A 20,562-nucleotide genomic window follows, 5' to 3' on the forward strand; every position below is an offset into this window, starting at 1 on the left:
TGTTGTTCAAGATCTTGATTCTCAGTTAGAAAACATCTTATTTTTTTAGAAAGGTGATCTATCATAAGATGAAGGTCTTCAGTGTTAGAGTTTTGAAATGATACCTGATCTATCTCATTTGCCATGAGACAGGGCTGTGATTTAGTCTCAGCTTCTTCATCATCATCATCTGAGTCATTTTCCAAATCTTCCCATGTGGCCATCAGTCCCTTCTTCTTTACTCTTTTCGGCTTCTCTTCCTTTTTCAACTTGGGACAATCAGATTTGAAATGACCCATTTCCTTGCAATTATAACAAGTTACTTTGCTAAGATCTTTCTTCATCTTCCTTGAGCCGCTGCCTTTGCCTTTGAGCTTCACCATTTTCCTGAATTTTCTTGCAAACAACACAAACTCATTTTCAGAAGAGTTATCACTGGATTCATCATCCAGAGGGTTAGTCATAGAAGAAAAGGCAATTCCTTTCTTTTTTGAATCTTTTTTCAAATAGGAGTTTTCAAAAGCAAGTAGATTTCCTCTCAAATCATCAAGTGTCATGGAATCTAAGTTACTACTCTCAGAAATAATTAACGCTTTTGTTTCCCACTCTTTTGTGAGACATCTCAACACTTTTCTCACTAGCACAGATTCTGAATGTGTGATTCCAAGAGCATCTAAGCCAACAGTGATGATATTGAACCGTTCGAACAGTTCATCAATGGACTCTCCTTCCTTCATTGCAAACATCTCATATTCCCTGTTTAACATGTCTGTCCGAGTTTTCTTTACAATGGTAGTTCCTTCATGAGTGATTTGCAACTTGTCCCAGATTTCCTTTGTCGTTGTGCATCGTGATACTCGTTGGTACTCCTCAAAGCTGATGGCACAGTTGAGCAGATTGGTTGCTTTGGCATTTAACTCCACGGTCTTCCTATCTTCCTCGGTCCAGTTTGCTTCTGGTTTCAGAGAGATTACTCCTTGAGCATTTGTGGTAGTTGGAAATTTAGGATCTTCCAAGATGATCTTCCAAAGTCTGTAATCCACGGCTTGTACAAATATCTTCATCCTCTCTTTCCAATAGGTATAATTTTTCCCATTGAAGAGGGGAGGTCTGTTGCTTGATTGATCTTCAGCCAGATTGTAGGACAACACACTTGCGCCACTGTTTTCTGCCATGAGGATCTTTACTCCAAGCTGCAAAGCTTGATCTCTTTGAGACCAAGCTCTGATACCAATTGATGGTTTCAGTGGCTAAGAGAAGGGAGGGTTGAATCTTAGCCCCCTTTTTTGCTTGCTTGCACTTGCTGGACTTTGAAGAAACTTTTCTGTTTTTAGCTCGTCCCTAGCCACGAGACATTTTCATTTTGTCTCGTCACTTGACACGAGATATTTTTGATTTTTTATCTGAACAGTAAAAACAGAATTGAAGTAGGAAGAGAGAGAAGATTACACCCAGATATATCCTAGTTCAGCTGCTAAGTGCAGTGGAGCCTACATCCAGTCTCCATCACAACAATGATGGAATTTTCACTATAATCATCCAGATTACAACTTGTAAAGTGCTAACCCAACTTACAAGGGGATTCCCACAGAATCATGAAACACAACACAGATGTACAAAGGAACTCTAAGACATCTATGGCTTTTTTTCTTTCAATTTTGCACTCTCTGCCTTTTTCCGCTCTATGGCTTTTTCTTACAAACCTCACTGTTTGCCTTTTTCCATGAGACTCAAGACATGACAAAATTAAACAGAAAAATATTAAACAGAAAATATTGAAGGAGAAGAAGAACTGGTAGCTTAGGTAGCTCTGAGAACTCTGTGCCTTGCACTCTCAAATCTTACTCCTTGAATCAAACCATGACTGTTCACCCCTTTTATAGAGAAGTGAAGCCTTCACAGTTGAAACACAAACCCGAGCTCAGCTTCTTTTCCTTCACAACAAAACCGGTTCGGCCACACAGAGGGAAGAGGTAACTCATGCAAAAACCAACATGCAAATACCTCTAGTCCTTCCTTGGTCATCACTCTTCATCAATCCGAGCACTCCATCCTTGGCTTCCTCTCCAAGATGGATTTCTGGCCCTTGATGCTTCATGATGATGATGACTTCATCTGCTTCAATCTTTGCCTTCAACCATCACTTCGCCACTCTAGCTACTCCCTGTGGTGGTTGAGCAGAATCAAAGACAAGCCATGCCTCCAAGATCTTCCTAGCTGGCCGAATCTTCATCCTTCTTTTTGAGTAAGAAGGATCCGAGATTACCTCACCAAATCTTACCAGATTAGGTGATAATCTCAGCCACAGCTCATTTTTATTTTAGTATGTTTTCTTGCCATCATTAGCTTGATGGTCTTGTAACTTGTTCTTCCCCTGCTTCGGTAGCTCCATTTTGCTTTCATGGAAGCCATTGTTTCCTGTGTAATAACCGAAGAGAGAAGGAAAGAGATGAGAGAGAAGAGAGAATGTGAAGAAAAAGTAATTCAAAGTGATTAAACAAATTAATTAAAGATAGCTTGCTTTTTCTTCCCTAGGTGGCGTGTAAAGTTAATGCCATCAATCATGTCAATGATCCTCTCTCTCATATTTCCCATGCACTTATCAAATTTATTCTAATAAATTTGAAATCCATCATGATGAGTAAAGGAGTTTCGTTGGAAGCTATGGAACTATGTTTTACATGCTTAGTGGATTAGGATCATGCATAGGGAACTCTCATCAAATGTGAAGTTGGGCTTAGTTGCAACAATTATTAATTTTTGACCCAATAATAATTCAGCTCTACTTTGTTGTTTATAATCTTTGAAATCAAAGCTGAACAAAATTTCACACTTGGGCTTTGCAACATTTCCTTTGTTTTTGTTCGGCCCAAATTACAATTCAACTTCATAGCAGAAAAGCATGTAGCAAGGCTAATTGGGCTTAATCCAGAATTTCATTTTCGGCCTAAATAAAATCTGCACCACAAAATTATTAATTAAGCAAATATGAGTTGAGATCAAATTAATAATTTTGTAATTAAATATTTAATAATATTTGTTCATCATCAAAATTAAATAAGAGTTTTCCAAACTCATCAACTAGATAAGGCTATACTTATTAAATTTTTTTACAAATTTAGATTAAATTAATTTTAAAATTTAAACTCTTTAAATTTTTTGTTTATTGAACATTTTTAGAATTTTTTTATTTTTTAGTTTTAGTAAAACAATTATTTTTTTAGTTTAAAAATTTAAAAATAATTTTTAAAATTTTTTGTTTATTAGATATTTTGGATTTTATTTTATTTTAGTTTTTATTTTAAATAAAAAATTTAATTTTTAAATTTAAAATTAAAAAATTAATTTTTTAAATTTTTAAAAATTTAATTTTTTTATTTTTTATTCACCAAATAATTAAATCTACTAGAGTTTTTCATAAATTTAGAATAAATTAATTTTAAAAATTTAAAATTTTTTTTGTTGAATATTTTTGAAATCTTTTATTTTTTTAGTTTTATTAAAAAAATTATTTTTTTAGTTTAAAAATTTAAAAATAAAAAATAATAAATAATAAATTTTCTTAGCCAAAAAATTTAAATCAAAAGAATGACGGTATGAAGCATGAAGGATGAACTAGAGTTCTAAGTGTTGTTGGTGGTTGGGTCGCGTAAGTCAGTAGGAGATGATTTTTGGCGTGCAGTCGGCGGCGAAAGTAGTGGCGGACAGGAGCAGCGGCTGTCGTCGTGCGTTGAAGGGTTACGTCGGAGAGAGGAGCAGAGGAGGTGAAGGTCAAATTATGGATTGGTGAGGATTGCATTGAACTAGACTCTCGACCCTGTCCTGTGCACCCGCTAAGAGCATCATTAATTAGTATCGATCAGTAAAGCTTTTCCTGCAATGACCAGTGTTACATGTGGAGCAAGCACTCGCAGGTCAACGGATAGCCACCTTTAGCCACTACAAGATAAGCCACCAGATATCTTCCCTATATATATATTTTAGCCACTACAAGATAAGCTACCAGATATCTTTCCTATATATATATATATATATATATATAATCTTAACTATTTAAAATTTATATTTATTTTTTATATATAATTTTAATATAAAACATAAATAAAAAAATTATAATTTATTGATAGATAAACAATATATAAAATTAATATTTTTAAATATTTTTTAAAATATATAAGTTATAATTTATTGATATAGAATTATAGATTATGTATTTATGTTTTTCTTATTTGAACCAGCTCGTGAGCTCGAGTTAGATTGTGAGCTTTCGGTGAAACAAATTTGAGCTTAAAAAATAGGCTTGATTATTAATGATTCGAACTGTGAGTCAAGTTCAATTTTTGTGAGTCGAGTTTGAGTTTAGTCTAACTCAACTCAAAAACTAAAATCGTTAAAACTAACCAATACTATAATTTTACACATATCGATCAAAAAAATATCAGCAGGCTTTTTCATATTATTTCCATTTCTTAATTGAAAAATTGAAACTAAAAAAAAAATAAATTAAGAGATTTTTGAACTGAGTTACTGAACTAAAATAAAGAGTCTCAGAGAGTAATTCCAAAAAGAAAAAGAAATGGAGTTTTAGGAGATGGTGCAGAGCAAAGAGCAAAGAACCAACGACGACGATACCTTGAAATTGTGATTAAAAAAAGTGAAAATATATATAAAAGAGAAAGACCAATACTATGGTGCTAAAAGAAAAAATTTTCAGTTGGTGCTGAGAGTATGTGTCATAGGGACAAAAGCAACACGTGTTTATCTTGTTGATAAAGTTTCGGAGAATTCTGCAGCGTGCTCAGAGAGTGCTGTATGAGGTAATTAATTAGTTTTTTTTTTTTTTTGGACGTGGCCTTGGGCCGGCCAATCAACCCGGCCCAAGCACCAGAAACTGAGAGACCCGCAACCCGCAACCCACCCATCCCCGCGCCCGACCCTGAAGCTACCTAACCCTCGAAGCCTCTGCCTGGACTTCTCCCTCCTTCACCGCGAGGTATGATGATGCATGTTGATGAATCGGAGCTCCTCCTCTCCCGATGCCTATGAGGGTTGAATTTGTTTGTGTTTTATGCTGAATTGAACCGTTGCTGCTCCACACTCCCTTATGTTCGTCCCCTGTCTTCGTTGCAAATCCCGTTTCAGGCGCTGCATCTCCTTCCTTTCGACTCACTCGGATCTGTCTTGCAACCACCGTTGAAACCTCGAGATGACCATCGCTTCCTCCTATCTGGCTCACCGCACTGTGTTTCTCTTCCTGAGCGACAACGCCTCCTCCTCGATCTATGCTTGCTCTATTGGAGACTGAGTCGTGGCTGTCCCTCATTAGTAGGTGCATTGCTGTGGTGTGATGCTGTTCCCTAGTTATCTCTGATAGCTTGTCCCGGGTTTCCGTTCCTAACCCTCCAGGTAACGTTTCTTCCATTTGCATTTGCTGGTGGGTGGTTGTCGCAGAATCATTGTTGGCTAGTTCCTGTATACCTTGATTTTGTCTGTTTTGATGATGCTGAATTGTTGCAACTCATGCGTTAATCAAGATTATTATAGTCTTGGGCCTTTTTTGATGGTCCAGTAACAATTGGGTAAAATAATTGGGCTGATATGATGGTTTGGAATTTTGGTTATATTATTGAACAAAGATAAAGTGATTAAAATATATGATGGGATGTATGGCATGGAGTTATAAAGTTTTTTTTTAAATATTTTTTTGGAAGTTTTTTATTGAGTTGATAATTTTTTGTCAGTTTGACATAGTATGGAGTTCCTTTTTTTTTTTCATTGAGGGAGATGGTAATTGTTAATTTAGTTATTGAAATTGTCATGGAAAAAAAAAATTGTAAGAAAGAATTTATTATACTAAGTGTGTGTTTAGATTGAAGTTTGTAGATGAGAGTTTGTATAAAATTAATTTTGATTAACAATGAATTGAGATTAGCGTGATTTATGTTTGTCAAGTTCTTATATCAAAATAAATTTTAGTAAATTAAGAAGTCGTTTAGATTATGTTACTCAAAATCACTTTTAGATAAAAAATTATTAAAAAGAACATGAATTTAAATAGTTATTTGATATTATGTTATCTTTTTATTTTAGGTATTTAAATGAATTTTATTAATTAAATTTATAATAAAAAGTAATATTTACTTATTGAATTAAAATTAGCATAAGAAATTGATAAAATATATTTTATATCAAAAACATAAATAATATATGAATATATATATATATATATATATATATATATATATATATATATGGAAATATACTTTATGAAATTAGATTACTCATAATTTATATAGTATTGTTTTATTTAGTACTATTATGGATTATAAATATTACTTTGATATGATTTTATTGTTAGTTATAGTTAATTTTTTTATTTATTTTATCGTTTTTAGTAGGATGAATAATTTATATTTTAAAAAAGTTACCATGATAAACATAATATATAACCATCACAGTTACAAATTTTAATAGAAGTAAAGAAATAAGTTTGTACACAGCAAAAATAAAGTACAAAAAAAAATAGAGGAGAAGAATTCATATAAAGAAAAAAAAGTTTCATAACAAATTAATTATATACACGAAAGATGTGAGTTAAGAGATTACAAAAAAGAACATAAAGGTTAGAATTGGTAGAAATAAAATAAATTCAATCAGTTAATTATTAAACGTAATTTTTTATTGCAGAAAATAGAAGTTGTTATGTTCACATTAACATGAGTTTAAAGGCTTATGATTTATGATTTAGAGTTTAGGTTTTAGAGTTTATAATTTAAGATGTATGATTTATGATTTATGGTGTAGAATTTAGATTTAGAATTTATTATGGTGCTAAATAGGTCTGTGAAGAATTTGAGATTGACACAATTTATATTGGTTCTTTGGATATGTATTCATCATGATTTATAGCAAACTTGTATGGTATGATACTCTTTGTGAGGGGTGGTAACGCAACAACTTTAAATTTATCACCTTCACTATATTGTCAGCGATCATTTTGTAAATGTATTTTATCCTTTATTACAAATTTATTAAACCTTAAAACAAAATTTTTTAATTAAAAAATTATTTTTATTGTAAAAAATTACATAATTTAAGTATATATATGAAAGTGTAAAATAAAATAAAAAATTAATAAAAAAATAAATAAATTCAAAAAAATGTGTTTGAAAATCATAAATTCTAACTGCTAAATTTTAAACTCCTAAATTCTCAACAATAGACTCTAAATCTTAATCTCTAATTTCGAAAAAATTCAATCCGCACAACTACTGGCAAGTATACCGGATCGCATCAAGTAGTAAAACTCATAAGAGTGAGGTCGATCTCATAGGGGTTGATGGATCAAGCAACTTTAGTGGAATGATGAGTCTAGTCAAGCTAATAGTTGATGGTTTTGGTGAGATTTACTTGACAGAATATAAATTGTAAGAAATGTATATGCTGAAGGTAAATTGCAAAATGTAAATTGCATAAACTTAAATGCCAAGAAGCTAAAGGACTGAAACTTAAAGAGTAAGAAATTAAAAGAGCTAAAATTTAAATGACAAGGAAGTAAATGCAAGAAAGTAAATGACAATGAAAGGTAAATTGCATGAAAAGTAAATAGAATTTGGGTGTTGAAAATTTAAAAGAAGCAATAAATTTCAAAGAAAGTAAAGTGAACTCAAGGAAATTAAAGTGAAGAATAACAAAGAGAAAGATTCATTAGGGATTGGAGATATCATAATCCATCATGAATCAATGGTCTCAACTTCAATCTCAATCATATGAAGTAGATCAATGGCGGATTGTAATTGATTGAGTCCCAATTCTTGGCAACCGAATCTCTCTAAACACCATCAATTTGCCAATTCCTTAATCTAATTGTCATGAGAAGAGGTTAAGTGTATTCTCTTATCTATAAGCCACACAAATTCTCAAGATCTCAATTCCTCTTGAATAGTGTTGATCAAGAGAATTGTGAGGAATAGAACTTCAATCTAATGTCTATGATTCTCCTTCCGTGGCTTACAAAGAAATTCAATAGATCTAACCCCATTCAAGAGTGAATAGATCACAATAAACATAGAAGTTATCCCTTAGCTACAACAAGCGGATTGAGAAGAAGAAGAATTTCATTCATTCATTTGAATTACAATAGAGCTCCTCCCCCTAATGATTGGGGTTTAGTGGATCATTGCTCTAAGAACAAGTGCAAGAAATTTAAATTGCATGAAAGTAAATCAAACTGAATACAAACTCAAATGTAAAATTGCAGAAAGGAAGAAGTGTAGGAAATTGAAATGGCTTAAAATAAACTAAACTCAGTATAAACAAATATGTAAAATTGCAGAAAAGAAAAGTGTATCTAAACTATGCTATGCTCTCTAGAGTCTCTAATCCTATAAGATACAAGAAAGCTCTGAAGTCTCTAATCCTCCAGCCTACTTTCTAACTTCAAAATTCTTCATATATATACTCTTCTTCTCATCTTCAAAATAGGTCTTCAAGTACTTGGATGTGGGCTTTTGGCCTTGGTTAAAGCAAGTTAGGAGTGGCTCTTGAAGTTAACGCTGAAGTTAGTGCACTAACGTTGCATGAGTGCCCCTGAAAAATGGCGTTGGTACTGGCGTTAGTACACCAACGTTTGTTACCAACGTTCTTTTAGTCACGCGTACGCGTGACCCAGCGTTTGTGTGTTAACGCTAGCGTTAGTGACATAGCGTTGGTGTGTAAACGCTCTTCTCACGCGTGCACGTTGCTGACGCATACGCATGGCTTGTCAATTCCCACGCTCACGCGTACGCGTCATCCACGCGTGCGCGTTGCAGCCAATTTTTCCAATGCATTCCTCTTGAAATTGTCGAAGACGTTGGTGTGCAACGTTTGTGACAACGTTGACACTTCTTTCTTTGCTGGTAACATTGTTAGCAACGTTGGTGAGCCAAATTTGGGCCACCAACGTTGCTTGTTTATGCTTGGAGCGCTGGTGGGCAACGTTGGTGAACCAACTTTGGCCACTAACGTTGCTCCCCTCTTTCTTGGCAACGTTTGTTAACAATGTCGGTAAGCCACTTTAATTTGGCTCAAAGGATTTATTAAATAATATTTTAAAGTTAACCAAAAATCTTCTTATATCATTTAATAGTCATAAAATTATTTATAGATGTGCACCTATAATTTTCATAAATTAATTAATTGACACACATTAACACATAATAGACATATAACTAATTTTTATTCAGGATACGTGCATCATTTTAGTTTTCAATCAATTTATTAATATAAATTATTATTATTTTTAAATATATATATATATATATATTCTTCTTTTAGTTTTATTTTCTTAAAAATTAACTATTCTTTTAAACTTTGAAGGACTCATTAACTACTTTGCATTTACTATCTTCAATATTTTTATAAAAAAATATCAAAAAATTAAATTACAAAATACTAACAAAAATAATTTTTCTTTTGAAATTCTTAGATATAATTTAACTTTACTTACGTAGGATATTTTATTAAGACAAATCATGCATACCAAATTAAACAATAAATTTTAAAGCAAGTAATTTTAATTATAGAAACGGACTCCTAAGGTTTAAGGGATATTTGTTTAGTATTATTAGTAAAAATTAGGGTTAAGTACGATTTTGGTCCCTAACGTAGAGGTTGAAAATTTATTTTATTTCCAGTCTTTTTCGCTATAAAATATTCCCAAAGGTTTCAGTTTATTTTAAAATCGTCCTTCGAACGAAAATACCCTTCCTCCTTCTTCCCCAAAATCAACCAAATGCAGGAACAGAAGCAGAATGCAAAAAAAAAGCAGACAAAAGTAGAATGCAGAAACAGAAAGCAGAAATAGAGTGCAGAAACAGAACGCAGAAGCAGTGAAACAACAACAACAATAAAACAACAACTAGAAGAACAACACTAACAACAACAATGGACAATGAAGCAACAACAAAAACCAAACCAGAAGAAGCAAAAACAGAAACAAAGGCAAAAAAGTGAGCGGCGACACTAAACGCGATTTTTCCTTCTCCATCACAGGCGGCGGCGGGCGCAGGGAACGGCGGCGCCTTCCCTTCCCGATTCTCTATCTTCCCTCCCCCTACCCCACAATTCTCTTTCTTCCCTCACCCTCCTTCTCTTCCCCCTATTCTCTTTTCCCTTCTCTCGTGTTCCCTTTCTTTCTTTTTTTTTTTTAATTTTTTTAGGAAAGCGTAATTTGGTATTTTTTTTTGGTAAAAATGACGATTTTAAAATAAACTGAAACCTTTGGAATTATTTTATAACGAAAAAAAGGTTGGAAACAAAATAAATTTTTGACCTCTATGTTAGAGATCAAAATCGTATTTAACTCTAAAAATTTTTAAAAAAATAGTGATGTATATTATTTAGTGTTATTAGTAAGAGTTTAGGATTTAGTGACATGTATTAGATTTTTTTTAAGAAAATAGTTTGCAAACCGTATAAAACAGTTTAAAACGTTAAACATCCATCAGAACTTGTTAATTAATTAATTTTAAAACTCTAAACATTTATCAGAACCTGTTAATTAATTAATTTAAAAATCCTAAACGTCCATCATAACTTCTTGCTTATTATTTTAGTGGTGTGAGACTAGAAATTTAGAATTTTAAAGAAGCCACCTTTTTTCTTGAGCCTGCGTTACTTTTGACCTTTCTTTTCCCTCTTAGTTCCTTCTAACTTTGACTCTTTCTTACCCAGGAATGCCCATTTCAAATTATAGTATCAGTCCAATTATTTTACTCAATTGTTGCTGGACCATCAAAAAATGTCCAAATTCATAATTATCTTCATTAATGCATAAATTAGATATCAACTAATTAATTACTTGATACAGCACTCTGCAGAATTGTCCGGGACTTTACCAATAAAGTAGACATGTGTTACTTTCCCCCTATAACACATACTTTTAGCACCAACTGAAAAATTTTCATTCAACACCATAGTATAACGAAAAAAAAAAAAAACGTTTAATTACTAAGTTTTTCAAAAACAAAAAAACTACTTATAAATACTTTTGTAATGATTAATATTATTTTCACGTATGAAATTAATCAAAATAATTATTCTATTTTATGGAAATAAAAACAGTTTAGAACAAAATTTATGTACCAAATTTCTCAATCCTTTTTATATTTATAATTTCCCTAAAAGATAAGAAAAAAAAAGAAAAGAAAAATGATGAGTATTAAATTGTTCTAGTTTGTGACCCCTTTACTAGCATGTTCCTTGAATTGAAGTGCAATGGTGCAAAATTGCAAATGCAATAAAATATTATTAATTTAAGGTACATTTATAGGACATGATATGACGCCATCAAAATAATAGTATACGAGCATTCACATCATTAATTTAATTAATTAATTACTAATCATTAACCAAATCTTTGTTAATTGTAATTAGGTTGCCCTTCCAATTCATCCATGCAATGCAGACACACACATACACACTTCATTTTCATAATAATAACGTCGTCAAGGTTGTATCTTTTCTTTCAAATTCCATTCCCATTTCAGAATTAATCCCACCCCAAATGCCTCCTTCCATTTCATTTCATCATCAAGTTAACGAACACTTCAACGGTCAAACAATGAATAAAGAATGATGAATCAAACAATCCAGAAGGAACAACAAAAAAGAGAGAAAATGCAGCTTTTAATTTTAGCATCCGATTCTTCAGAACAAATGTAAAATAAAGATTCCATTTTTAACTTCATCTCTCATCTCGGTCGTTCTCAATTTCCTCATCTGTGGTTCCTCTTCCTTTCCACCTCATTCCTCTCATTCTCTCATATTCCATTTTTTTTAAATTGTCCTTATTGTTTTTCCATCAATTGGGGTGTTGAAAGAAGGAAAAGAAAATGTTTTTGGTTTTTATCTTCATTCTCTTCCTCGGTTTTTTTGTTGGGGTGGTGACGGTTGTGGTTGCCGAAGCTTTGGGAATCTTGTGGATCATTGAACGGCTGCAACGCAAGATCATGAAGGACAAAGACAAAATCTCAGCACCCATCTCATTGGACACTAGTTCACAAAATGATCTTAATCAATCACCTGACTCTACCTTCGAAAAAGAGGTAAGCTTCATGCGTCCACAATTCCTCTTTTTATTGTTATTGTTATTATTTTTTTATTCTATTGTTATTTACATTGTGATTCATGTCGTAGCTAGCTTGTGTTCTCTCATTTATTTGCGCACCACTTGCTGCTATAGAATTCTTTCTAAAGGAATACTTGTAATCTAATCATAAAAAAAGTTACAGAATTGAATGTTAAAACGAATTGTGTACCTATGTAGCTTTTAAGTAACTTTAGTATTTTAGTATTGCTTCGAGTAATCACTCAAGTTAAGGTAGTTACTATTTCCGGTATGAACATTATTTAGATCTCCAGTTGGTTCTTAAAATGACGAGGGAGATTTTGGTTATCATGATGATAGTTATTTGATACCCTTGAAAGACTAAATTAATGTAAAAAATATCAATTTGATATCCGATGCACATTTAGAGCACCAATTACTTTTATTATTTCAATTCATTGGCGTTTTCTTTCTTCAGGGTGTGATTTGGGTTCTAGAACAATACAAGGTATCAAAGATCTGGCTGGAAAAGTCAGCTAAAGATCATAAAAGGAAAAGGGAGGTACTGGAGGTTAGCCCTGTTAAGAAGCATGGGAAGATCAAGGGTGAATCACTTATTCTCACAGAGCATGATGGTTCGGAGACAGCCATTTGGCTGAAGGGATGTGTTATTGAGGCTGTATCATCATCCAGCCTTCCTTCTAAAAAATGGTAATGTGATGCAGGAAGTCACTTTCGTGATTGCGTGGGGTATAGTTTCCATTCCAATCTCCGAACAACATTATGATGAGATCATTATTTCAATATCATTTTCTTTTGTTTGTGGATATGTTACAATGTGAGAGCTTAGTGAGCTAGCTTGATATAGAGTATTAGGCCAATGATTTATATTACAACATTCATTAGAATCTGATTTAGTGAGCTGTATTCCTCTGCAGAAAACCAGCATACATTCTCTTATTCCTTTTAAATCAGTGCATGTGAAAATGCATATCATTTTGATTGAACATATAATTCCCATTGAAAGAAAAACAAAGTTGAAAATGGGTTTACTATGAGTTTTCCTTACTTTGAGTTCAAATGGGGATATCTCACTTCCTTTACATCTCACATACATCTTAATGAGAAAAACAAGAAAAAGTTGTTGCTGCTTGGAAAGAAACACTTTGTTATGTACTCTTGCTTATTTACTTAGAAAATAAGGCGCTTCAAGGTCATTTTTTTATGTTGGATTTTGCAGGGCAAAAAGATACCCGATAAAAGTTGAAAACAACAAATCTGTGGTATACCATGGAAGCAAATTGCTTTACATATATCTTGAGACATCATGGGAAAAAGAAGCATGGTGTAAGGCCCTCCGTATGGCTTCATGCGACCAGAGTGAAAAACTTAAGTGGTCTAGTCAGTTGTACGAAGAGTTTCATCGTTATATAGCATCACTAAATATTGAATATCATCCTTTTATCATGAGACCATCAGCAGGATCAAGTTTTGATGCCTTAGAAAAGTCCAGTAAGCCTGATGGATCTTCCTCAAGAGTTCGTCAATTTTTGAGAAGAATTACTAAAAAACCTCCTCGAGTTGGTTTGGATAGTAAATCGGCTTGGACATCCCGTGAAGAAAGAAAGAGCCTTGACAAGCTCCGGGCTTGTCAGGATGCAATATTGGCCACTGAGTATATGAAAGGTTCTTCAACTCCAAGTGATCTGAAAAGTTGCATTTCAGAAAAAGCTCCTTCATTTAGTTCAAGCATGTGTCGTTCAAGAAGCCAAAGTAATATAAATGTCAGATCTGACTCTGATGCTGATGAGAAGTATGGTACTGATGATGGTACATTATGCTGGAACTTGTTGATTGCTAGACTCTTTTTTGACGCGAAGGGAAATTCACAAGTGAAGAAGACAATTCAAGAAAGGATGCAGGTTTAGTTTCCCATCTTGATGTGCTTGCCTTCAATTTTGAGTATGATTAAGTAGTTTTTGCTTTGGGAGGTGGAAATTATCTTGGCTAATAATTGGTTTTAGCACTTCACCTACAATTGTTCATTAAGTTGAAAATGTTAGCTTATTTTGTTGAATGCAAAGGGACATTGTTTTTTAAAGATTTCCCTGCTAGCCTGCCGCATTCCTTTTACAACCGGCTTCATTCCTTTGCGCGGTTGTCATGAGATAAACATTGGTGTTTTATTTTATTTTTAAAGAGAAATCCTCACTGAAACCTTCACTTGATTGTGGTTTCTATAAGATAAAAATGTTGGTCCTTTCTGTTTTTTGACAGAGGGCATTGGCCAATGTGAGAACACCTACTTATTTCGGTGAAGTTATCTGTACAGACATCAATATGGGGACTACTCCACCCTACATCGTTGCAATGAGGGTTCTTCCTATGGAAATGAATGATGTATGCACCTTTGAGGCAGACATTGAATATTCTGGAGGTGCAGTAGTAGAGATTGAAACAAGGCTTGAAGTTGGTGAACTACAGAACGACAAGGGGACGGAATGCTCAAGCAATGCTGGAGCTGCCCCGTCAGATCTTCTTGAAGATCTCAGCAATCAGTTGAATCTTGGAGATGGAGTGAATGATTCACAAGAGCCAAAAGTAGATGTCAATGGGAACACTGGTAAGCACATAAATACCGTTAAATCAAATACTTAGTTTGCATTTTCTTCATGTAGTGATTTGTCAAATTTGTACTGAACTATTCCCCCCCCCCCCCCCCCCCTCCCCCCAAAAATCAAAGTGTTAAATGAAGACCATAATGTTATTAAAGCCAAACCAAATTATCTTTTCTTCTTTTCTTGTTTCCCCTGAGGATAGCTTATTAGGTTTTTCTTATCCCGTTTTTCTCCTATGAATAACAAAATACCAAATTATTTGTGGTGGGATGGTACGGGGAGTCTCATTTTTAGATAGTGTGTTGTGGAAAGCATTAAAGTTAAAAGATGTCAATTTGTCCTATGCAGATGTGTCTAAAGTTTCTAGGAGTACATCTTCCTCATTTTACGGATCAAAATGGAAATCTATGTTAAATTCTCTTGCCAAGCATGTTTCACAGGTAGTGTCTATTATTCCATACTTACACCTCTCCCCCCCCAAGATTCTGTTTATTCAACATGAAAAAACATGGAAGAATACATAGGTACATGAGGGTAGGAGATCTTTATAAGAACAATAAATAGCAGAGAAAAACAACTAGTATGACTGACTGTGTAAATTATCTTTAATTCTATTATATTCTAACATGTCCATATTTTGGTTACCTCTATATGGATTTTTTTTTGACATATAATAAGATACTTAAAGTTATGTCACTACAAATCTTGTCTTTGAGCATTTTCATGTTGATAGATGCACATGTTGACACATGGAATCATTATCGTAGTTATAAACAGCTATAGCTTTGTTATGGTCGAAGTAACGGGTTATTTCTTATCTAAAGGTTCCTCTCACTTTGGCAATAAGGATAGTATCCCTCAAAGGGACAATGCGTTTACAACTAAAGCCCCCTCCTTCTGATAATTTGTGGTATGGTTTCACATTTATGCCTGATATAGACTTCAACCTGGAATCATGTGTTGGAGATCACAAAATAACTAATGCACGCATCGCCCTGTTCCTGGTCAATCGACTTAAGGTACGATAACCCATTTCCCTTTGGTTAAGTTATGAATGAATTTTGGTTAAAGATCAATGTTTAACCTGCTGCTGTTTTTAGAATTTACATGCTTTAGATATATTTATGTTTCTTTCTCTTTTAAAGTTTGCTTAGAGGGTGTATGTTCCTTGTTCTCTATGTTGTAACTCGTATCGTCCGACAAGCCTTCAACTTTGCATGTCTTTCTGAAAAGATTATAGTATCTCTGTAGGCAGCATTTCGAGAAACTTTAGTGCTCCCAAACTCTGAGTGCATCAGCATTTCATGGATGCTGGCTGAAAAGGAGAATTGGATTCCTCGGACTGTTGCTCCATACATGTGGGTTAAACAAGAATGTGGACACGATACATCCGTTTCAAATGATAAAACTAGCGCAAGGATGTCGGTTGATGGTTCGGGGCAAACACCCCCAAACCAACATGGGGCCAAGTCTATAGTAGAACCAGTTAGGAAATCATTTTCTTTCGGACGAGCATCATCTTCCTCTAGTCCAATAGTATTAAAGAGCAGCCAAAGTTTTGACCAACTGTCAACACCTTTTCTAGAGACTTACATAATGCAAGAAACTGAGGATTTGAAAGAACTTCCAGCATCTTCCACACAGAATGAGAATAGAGATGAAACTCGTGAAGAGAAGACGGAGGATATTACTGTCTACCAACCACAAACACTCTATTCTCTGCTTATAGATAAACAAGTTAGTCCATCTGAACAGAAGAAAATCGGGAAGAGGGAGAAGATGTTTGATTTGCGAAAGAGGATGAGCGAGAAGTTGGAAGAGAAGAGGCGTCACTTTGTTGAAAAGATGAGAGGACCATGAGAAAATGAGAACAGAAGTAGAGATCAGACTCTGATTTCTGTTGCTGATTTGTTCATCATGTCAGATATTAGCAACCATTCTTAAAAGAATCTTTTGATTGATGAATTGTACATCTTATAGGTTCTTAGAAGATCTAATTTAACTAGATGTATACCTTACTGTGTGACAGAAATTACTGTTAATGCATACCATGGAGTTACAAATCCACAGGGTAACATAGATAGAAGATTCATTTAATTGTTGATTAACAAATTATATGACACAGACATGCCATAGAGATTACAGAGAAATGATATACAGATTCATATACCCTCTCATTTGAAGGGTGAGTTTCTATTCAGTTTTGTTTTGTTTGCTTACATTTTCTCTTTGCTCCTATCAGTGCTTATCTTTCCATGCATTAATGTAATGAGTTTTCCTATATAGGGTTTGTCACACAAATAAAATCTTCCATCTTGCTAAGCTTAATAAACAAGTCATTGCCCTACAGACAATACTAAGATTTTGCACTAATGGCAGTTTCTACTGTTGGCAAGTTGGTTAAACAGGGTGTTGAGTTGGTTGACAATTGTAAGTCAATGCAGCAGAGGTGCAGTGCAGTTAGTGCAGCTGTTTTATAAGATTTTACAATGATGAGAATGATGATTTCTTACTATTAACTCGACATTATTTTCCTACTATATATAACAAATTAAATAATGATCGATTTCAATCAATAAAACAACAAAACTTGCATTATTTTATGTGAAGAGCAACCTCTATATGGTAATTACATTGTTATCGATAGCAGAATGTCCTTAATTTCTCTGAGATTCAATGCACCGATTTAGATAGTATCCAAAAGAAGACAACAATCTGTGATTCATGCAGCAGTCAGCAAGGATTGTGAAATTATTATCCTACAGGCTTAACACTATCTGAAAGGAAAACATATGATATAGTGGACTTAATAAAAATTAAAATTTTTGTCATGCACTTGTTGTACAGCTGACTTTACAACAATCTTGGTAATCTTGTACAGCTGACTTTACAACAATCTTTTTAAATTTTTCTCCGAACTCTGACCATTCAACTTTGATCTTTTCCTGGTTTTCCTTTGCCAAGTCATGCTCATGTTGCAAATGTGGTACTTTCTCCTTCGCCACGTCCATTCGAGCTTTGAGTGCCTTTCCTTCCACATAGATATCTCTCTTTCTCATTTGAGTCGTGTTCTGTTCTTTTCGAGAAGCCATGATGTCAGCATTAATAGTTCTGATTTGTTTTTCTAGGTCCTCTTTCCATATCACTGAACTGACTCTTGTTATTTTTCAAGATCAGATTTTAAGTTATCAGCTCTCGACAGTTCTGAAGCAGTGGACTCAACTTTCATATTTGCTTCAATGTAGCTACTAGCCTACTACTACAATGTGCAAAACACAATTGAAGTTTCAGATATCAATGCTCTCATTGCTCCTGATAAACCATCATTAGCAGACAAACTGGAGAGATAATCTAAGCTGGTTTTCATGATGCAGTAATGTTGAGCATCCAAGAACACTGAAGCATCATTATTATTGATGGTGAAGTCTCGTACTATTTTCAGTGCTTCCTTGGTCTCTTCATTTGGAGAAAATGAAATAACATCTGTTCTAGGAGACAGAGACAAATCCTGTAGTAGGGTAAGAATCACTTGAAATTGGCATAATCTTGTAAATGCAAGATTACAAATTGACATGACCAGAAGCAAAAGTTTTTGTTGTATAGCCTCATGTCTTCAAAGGTGGTTCTTTTTTACGGGTCATTATTCATTGTTACAGCTTGTCCTGCACAGCTACCTTCTTGAAGAGTAAAATTTAGATCTTCTAGCATCTTATAGATATTGGCCAACTGAACACGTGACGGATTACCTGCTGCAAATGTATGAAATCTACCACCGATCTCAACCTGGCTCCACCCACATTCTTTAACCAGTCCTTTACCATCTATCAATTTTCTCATTTCATGAGCCTCCTTCCACTTGCCGAATGAGGTGTACAAATTAGCCATCAATACATAATTTCCAGAGCTTCCAGGACTAAGCTCTAGTAACTTGACAGCAGCAATCTCCCCAAGCTCAACATTACCATGGATCCTACAAGCACTGAGCAAGGGAGCCCAAGCTTGCACTTGTGCTTCCAAGGGCATCCCCTGAATCGTATCTAATGCTAAGTCAAGCCGGCCAACTCGACCAAGAAGATCTACCAAGCAAGTGCAATCTTCTATCTTAGGAGTTATTCCAAAATCTTTTTGCATACTTATGAAGTACTTCAATCCATCTTCTACTAACCCTGCATGGCTACAAGCAAGCAAAACACTGGTGTAAACAATAGCATCTGGAATTATTCCTTCTGTAGTTGTCATTTTGCGAAATAGGTCAATCGCTTCTTTCCCCATCCCATGAATAGCATAGCTATTTATCATGGAAGACCAAACAGTTAAATCTTTATCTGCCACTTTTTGAAATACTTCTTGGGCTTTCTTGATGCTTCCAAACTTGGAGTACAAGTGTATGAGAGATGTTTGGACTTGTAGATCGAATTCCAATCCATTTAGAGAAATATAATGTTCCATCTCTTGTGCTATGCTAATTGATCCTATATCAGCACAAGCTGATATAACAGTAGCAACGGTTGGTCCATCTGGTCTAAAATCTGTCCGTACAAGCCTTCTAAACAAATGCAATGCCTCCAATGGGTGATCCGAATGGGCATATCCTGCAATCATTGATGTCCATGAAAAAATACTCTTTTTGATAATCAAATCAAATATCCTTCTAGCAGATGCAAGGTTACTGCATTTTGCATACATAGTTATTAGCAAATTTTCAATGGACTCCTCATTATCGCATCCACATTTAAGTACAAAAGCTTGAACGGATGAAGCTAATAAGAGATCTCCTACTTGTATACAACCAGATATAAGAATTAGAAATACAATAAAATCTATGCCAGTACTTTGATGCTGCATTTGATTGAATAAATTATATGCTTCCGCAACATGGCCAACTTTCACATAACCTCCCATAATAGTTGTCCAAGAAATTATTGATTTTTCATCCATCAAATCAAAAACCTTCCTCGCTTCCTCCATTTGGCTAAAGTGAACATACATTCCCATTAACGCATTGGCCAAAGTAACTTGAGAATACACAAGTCCAAGTTTGATCAAGCAACAATGTATCGACATCCCTTGCCACCAAAAGCTAAAGGAATCTGAATCTGAATCCGAACAACCTGACAAAATTGAAACAAATGTGGGCGAACTTGGCTCAAAGCCAAGAACCCACATATCTTTCAAGAGGCTGAATGCCGCATCCATAAAAAACCCACGAGAATAAGCCGAAATCATGGAGTTCCAGGACACGACGCTTCTGTGCGCCATTCCATCAAACACGTGGCGTGCACACTCAACATAAGTGCACTTAGCATACATGCCAACAAGTGCAGTTTGAACAAATAAGTCATCTTGGAAGCCAAGTCTCAGAATATGGCCATGAATCATAGTCCCATGAATCATGGAACCCAGGTTGGCACAGGCCTTTAGGAGCAAAGGGTAAGTGAAGGTGTTCCCATGCCCACCAGTGTGTGAAACCATTGAAGTGTATATGTTTAAGGTTTCAGTATAGAAGCCGTTATTGGTAGAATCTCGAATCATCAAGTTCCATAGGTAAAGGGGCTTTCTGAAAAGTGATGCAGAAGACGCACTGCCATTTGAATAATGGACAATTATCCCATTTGTTTTCATTAAACTTTAGATATCTAAAATTTATTATTTTCTAACACCAAGAGTCTTATTTTTTAAAATATGAGACATAATTGACCATTTTAAAATATTAGATTGTAATACAAATCAACTTATCAAATCAATTTCAACTATCAACATGAATATTAAAATTAATTTTCATCTTAGAAAGTTTACATACTCTTTCTATACCCCATTTAAATATATCTTACATTTAAATTTGTATATTTACTAATTTAATTAATTTCTTTGATG

General features: G+C 34.1%; 2 protein-coding genes across 2 annotated transcripts; one reads left to right on the plus strand and one right to left on the minus strand.

Moving 5' to 3' along the window:
- The first annotated feature begins 11,841 nt into the window (after nucleotides 1-11,841).
- Nucleotides 11,842-16,852, plus strand: LOC130983145 (uncharacterized). The gene is made up of 7 exons (XM_057907330.1): nucleotides 11,842-12,068; nucleotides 12,549-12,781; nucleotides 13,311-13,992; nucleotides 14,348-14,693; nucleotides 15,037-15,128; nucleotides 15,513-15,707; nucleotides 15,940-16,852. The coding sequence occupies exons 1-7, from the start codon at nucleotides 11,856-11,858 to the stop codon at nucleotides 16,546-16,548; spliced, it is 2,370 nt and encodes a 789-aa protein (XP_057763313.1). The 5' UTR covers nucleotides 11,842-11,855; the 3' UTR covers nucleotides 16,549-16,852.
- Nucleotides 16,853-17,947: 1,095 nt separating this feature from the next.
- Nucleotides 17,948-20,310, minus strand: LOC130981108 (pentatricopeptide repeat-containing protein At4g19191, mitochondrial-like). Its single transcript, XM_057904732.1, has 2 exons — nucleotides 18,343-20,310; nucleotides 17,948-18,196 (listed from the first exon to the last, which is right to left on the minus strand). The coding sequence occupies exons 1-2, from the start codon at nucleotides 20,308-20,310 to the stop codon at nucleotides 17,948-17,950; spliced, it is 2,217 nt and encodes a 738-aa protein (XP_057760715.1).
- Between the last annotated feature and the right edge of the window lie 252 nt (nucleotides 20,311-20,562).

The sequence above is a fragment of the Arachis stenosperma genome, chromosome 5 (assembly GCF_014773155.1).
Source record: "Arachis stenosperma cultivar V10309 chromosome 5, arast.V10309.gnm1.PFL2, whole genome shotgun sequence".
Lineage (NCBI taxonomy): Eukaryota > Viridiplantae > Streptophyta > Magnoliopsida > Fabales > Fabaceae > Arachis > Arachis stenosperma.

Excerpts from the sequence above, each read along its gene's own strand:
- LOC130981108 (XM_057904732.1), bottom strand. The coding sequence starts at position 20,310 with ATGAAAACAAATGGGATAATTGTCCATTATTCAAATGGCAGTGCGTCT. Across the intron at positions 18,197-18,342 it reads GTAGCTGTGCAGGACAAGCT|GATTTGTCTCTGTCTCCTAG; the intron begins GTAACAATGAAT and ends ACCCTACTACAG.
- LOC130983145 (XM_057907330.1), top strand. The coding sequence starts at position 11,856 with ATGTTTTTGGTTTTTATCTTCATTCTCTTCCTCGGTTTTTTTGTTGGG. Across the intron at positions 12,069-12,548 it reads ACTCTACCTTCGAAAAAGAG|GGTGTGATTTGGGTTCTAGA; the intron begins GTAAGCTTCATG and ends TTCTTTCTTCAG. Across the intron at positions 14,694-15,036 it reads AGATGTCAATGGGAACACTG|ATGTGTCTAAAGTTTCTAGG; the intron begins GTAAGCACATAA and ends TGTCCTATGCAG.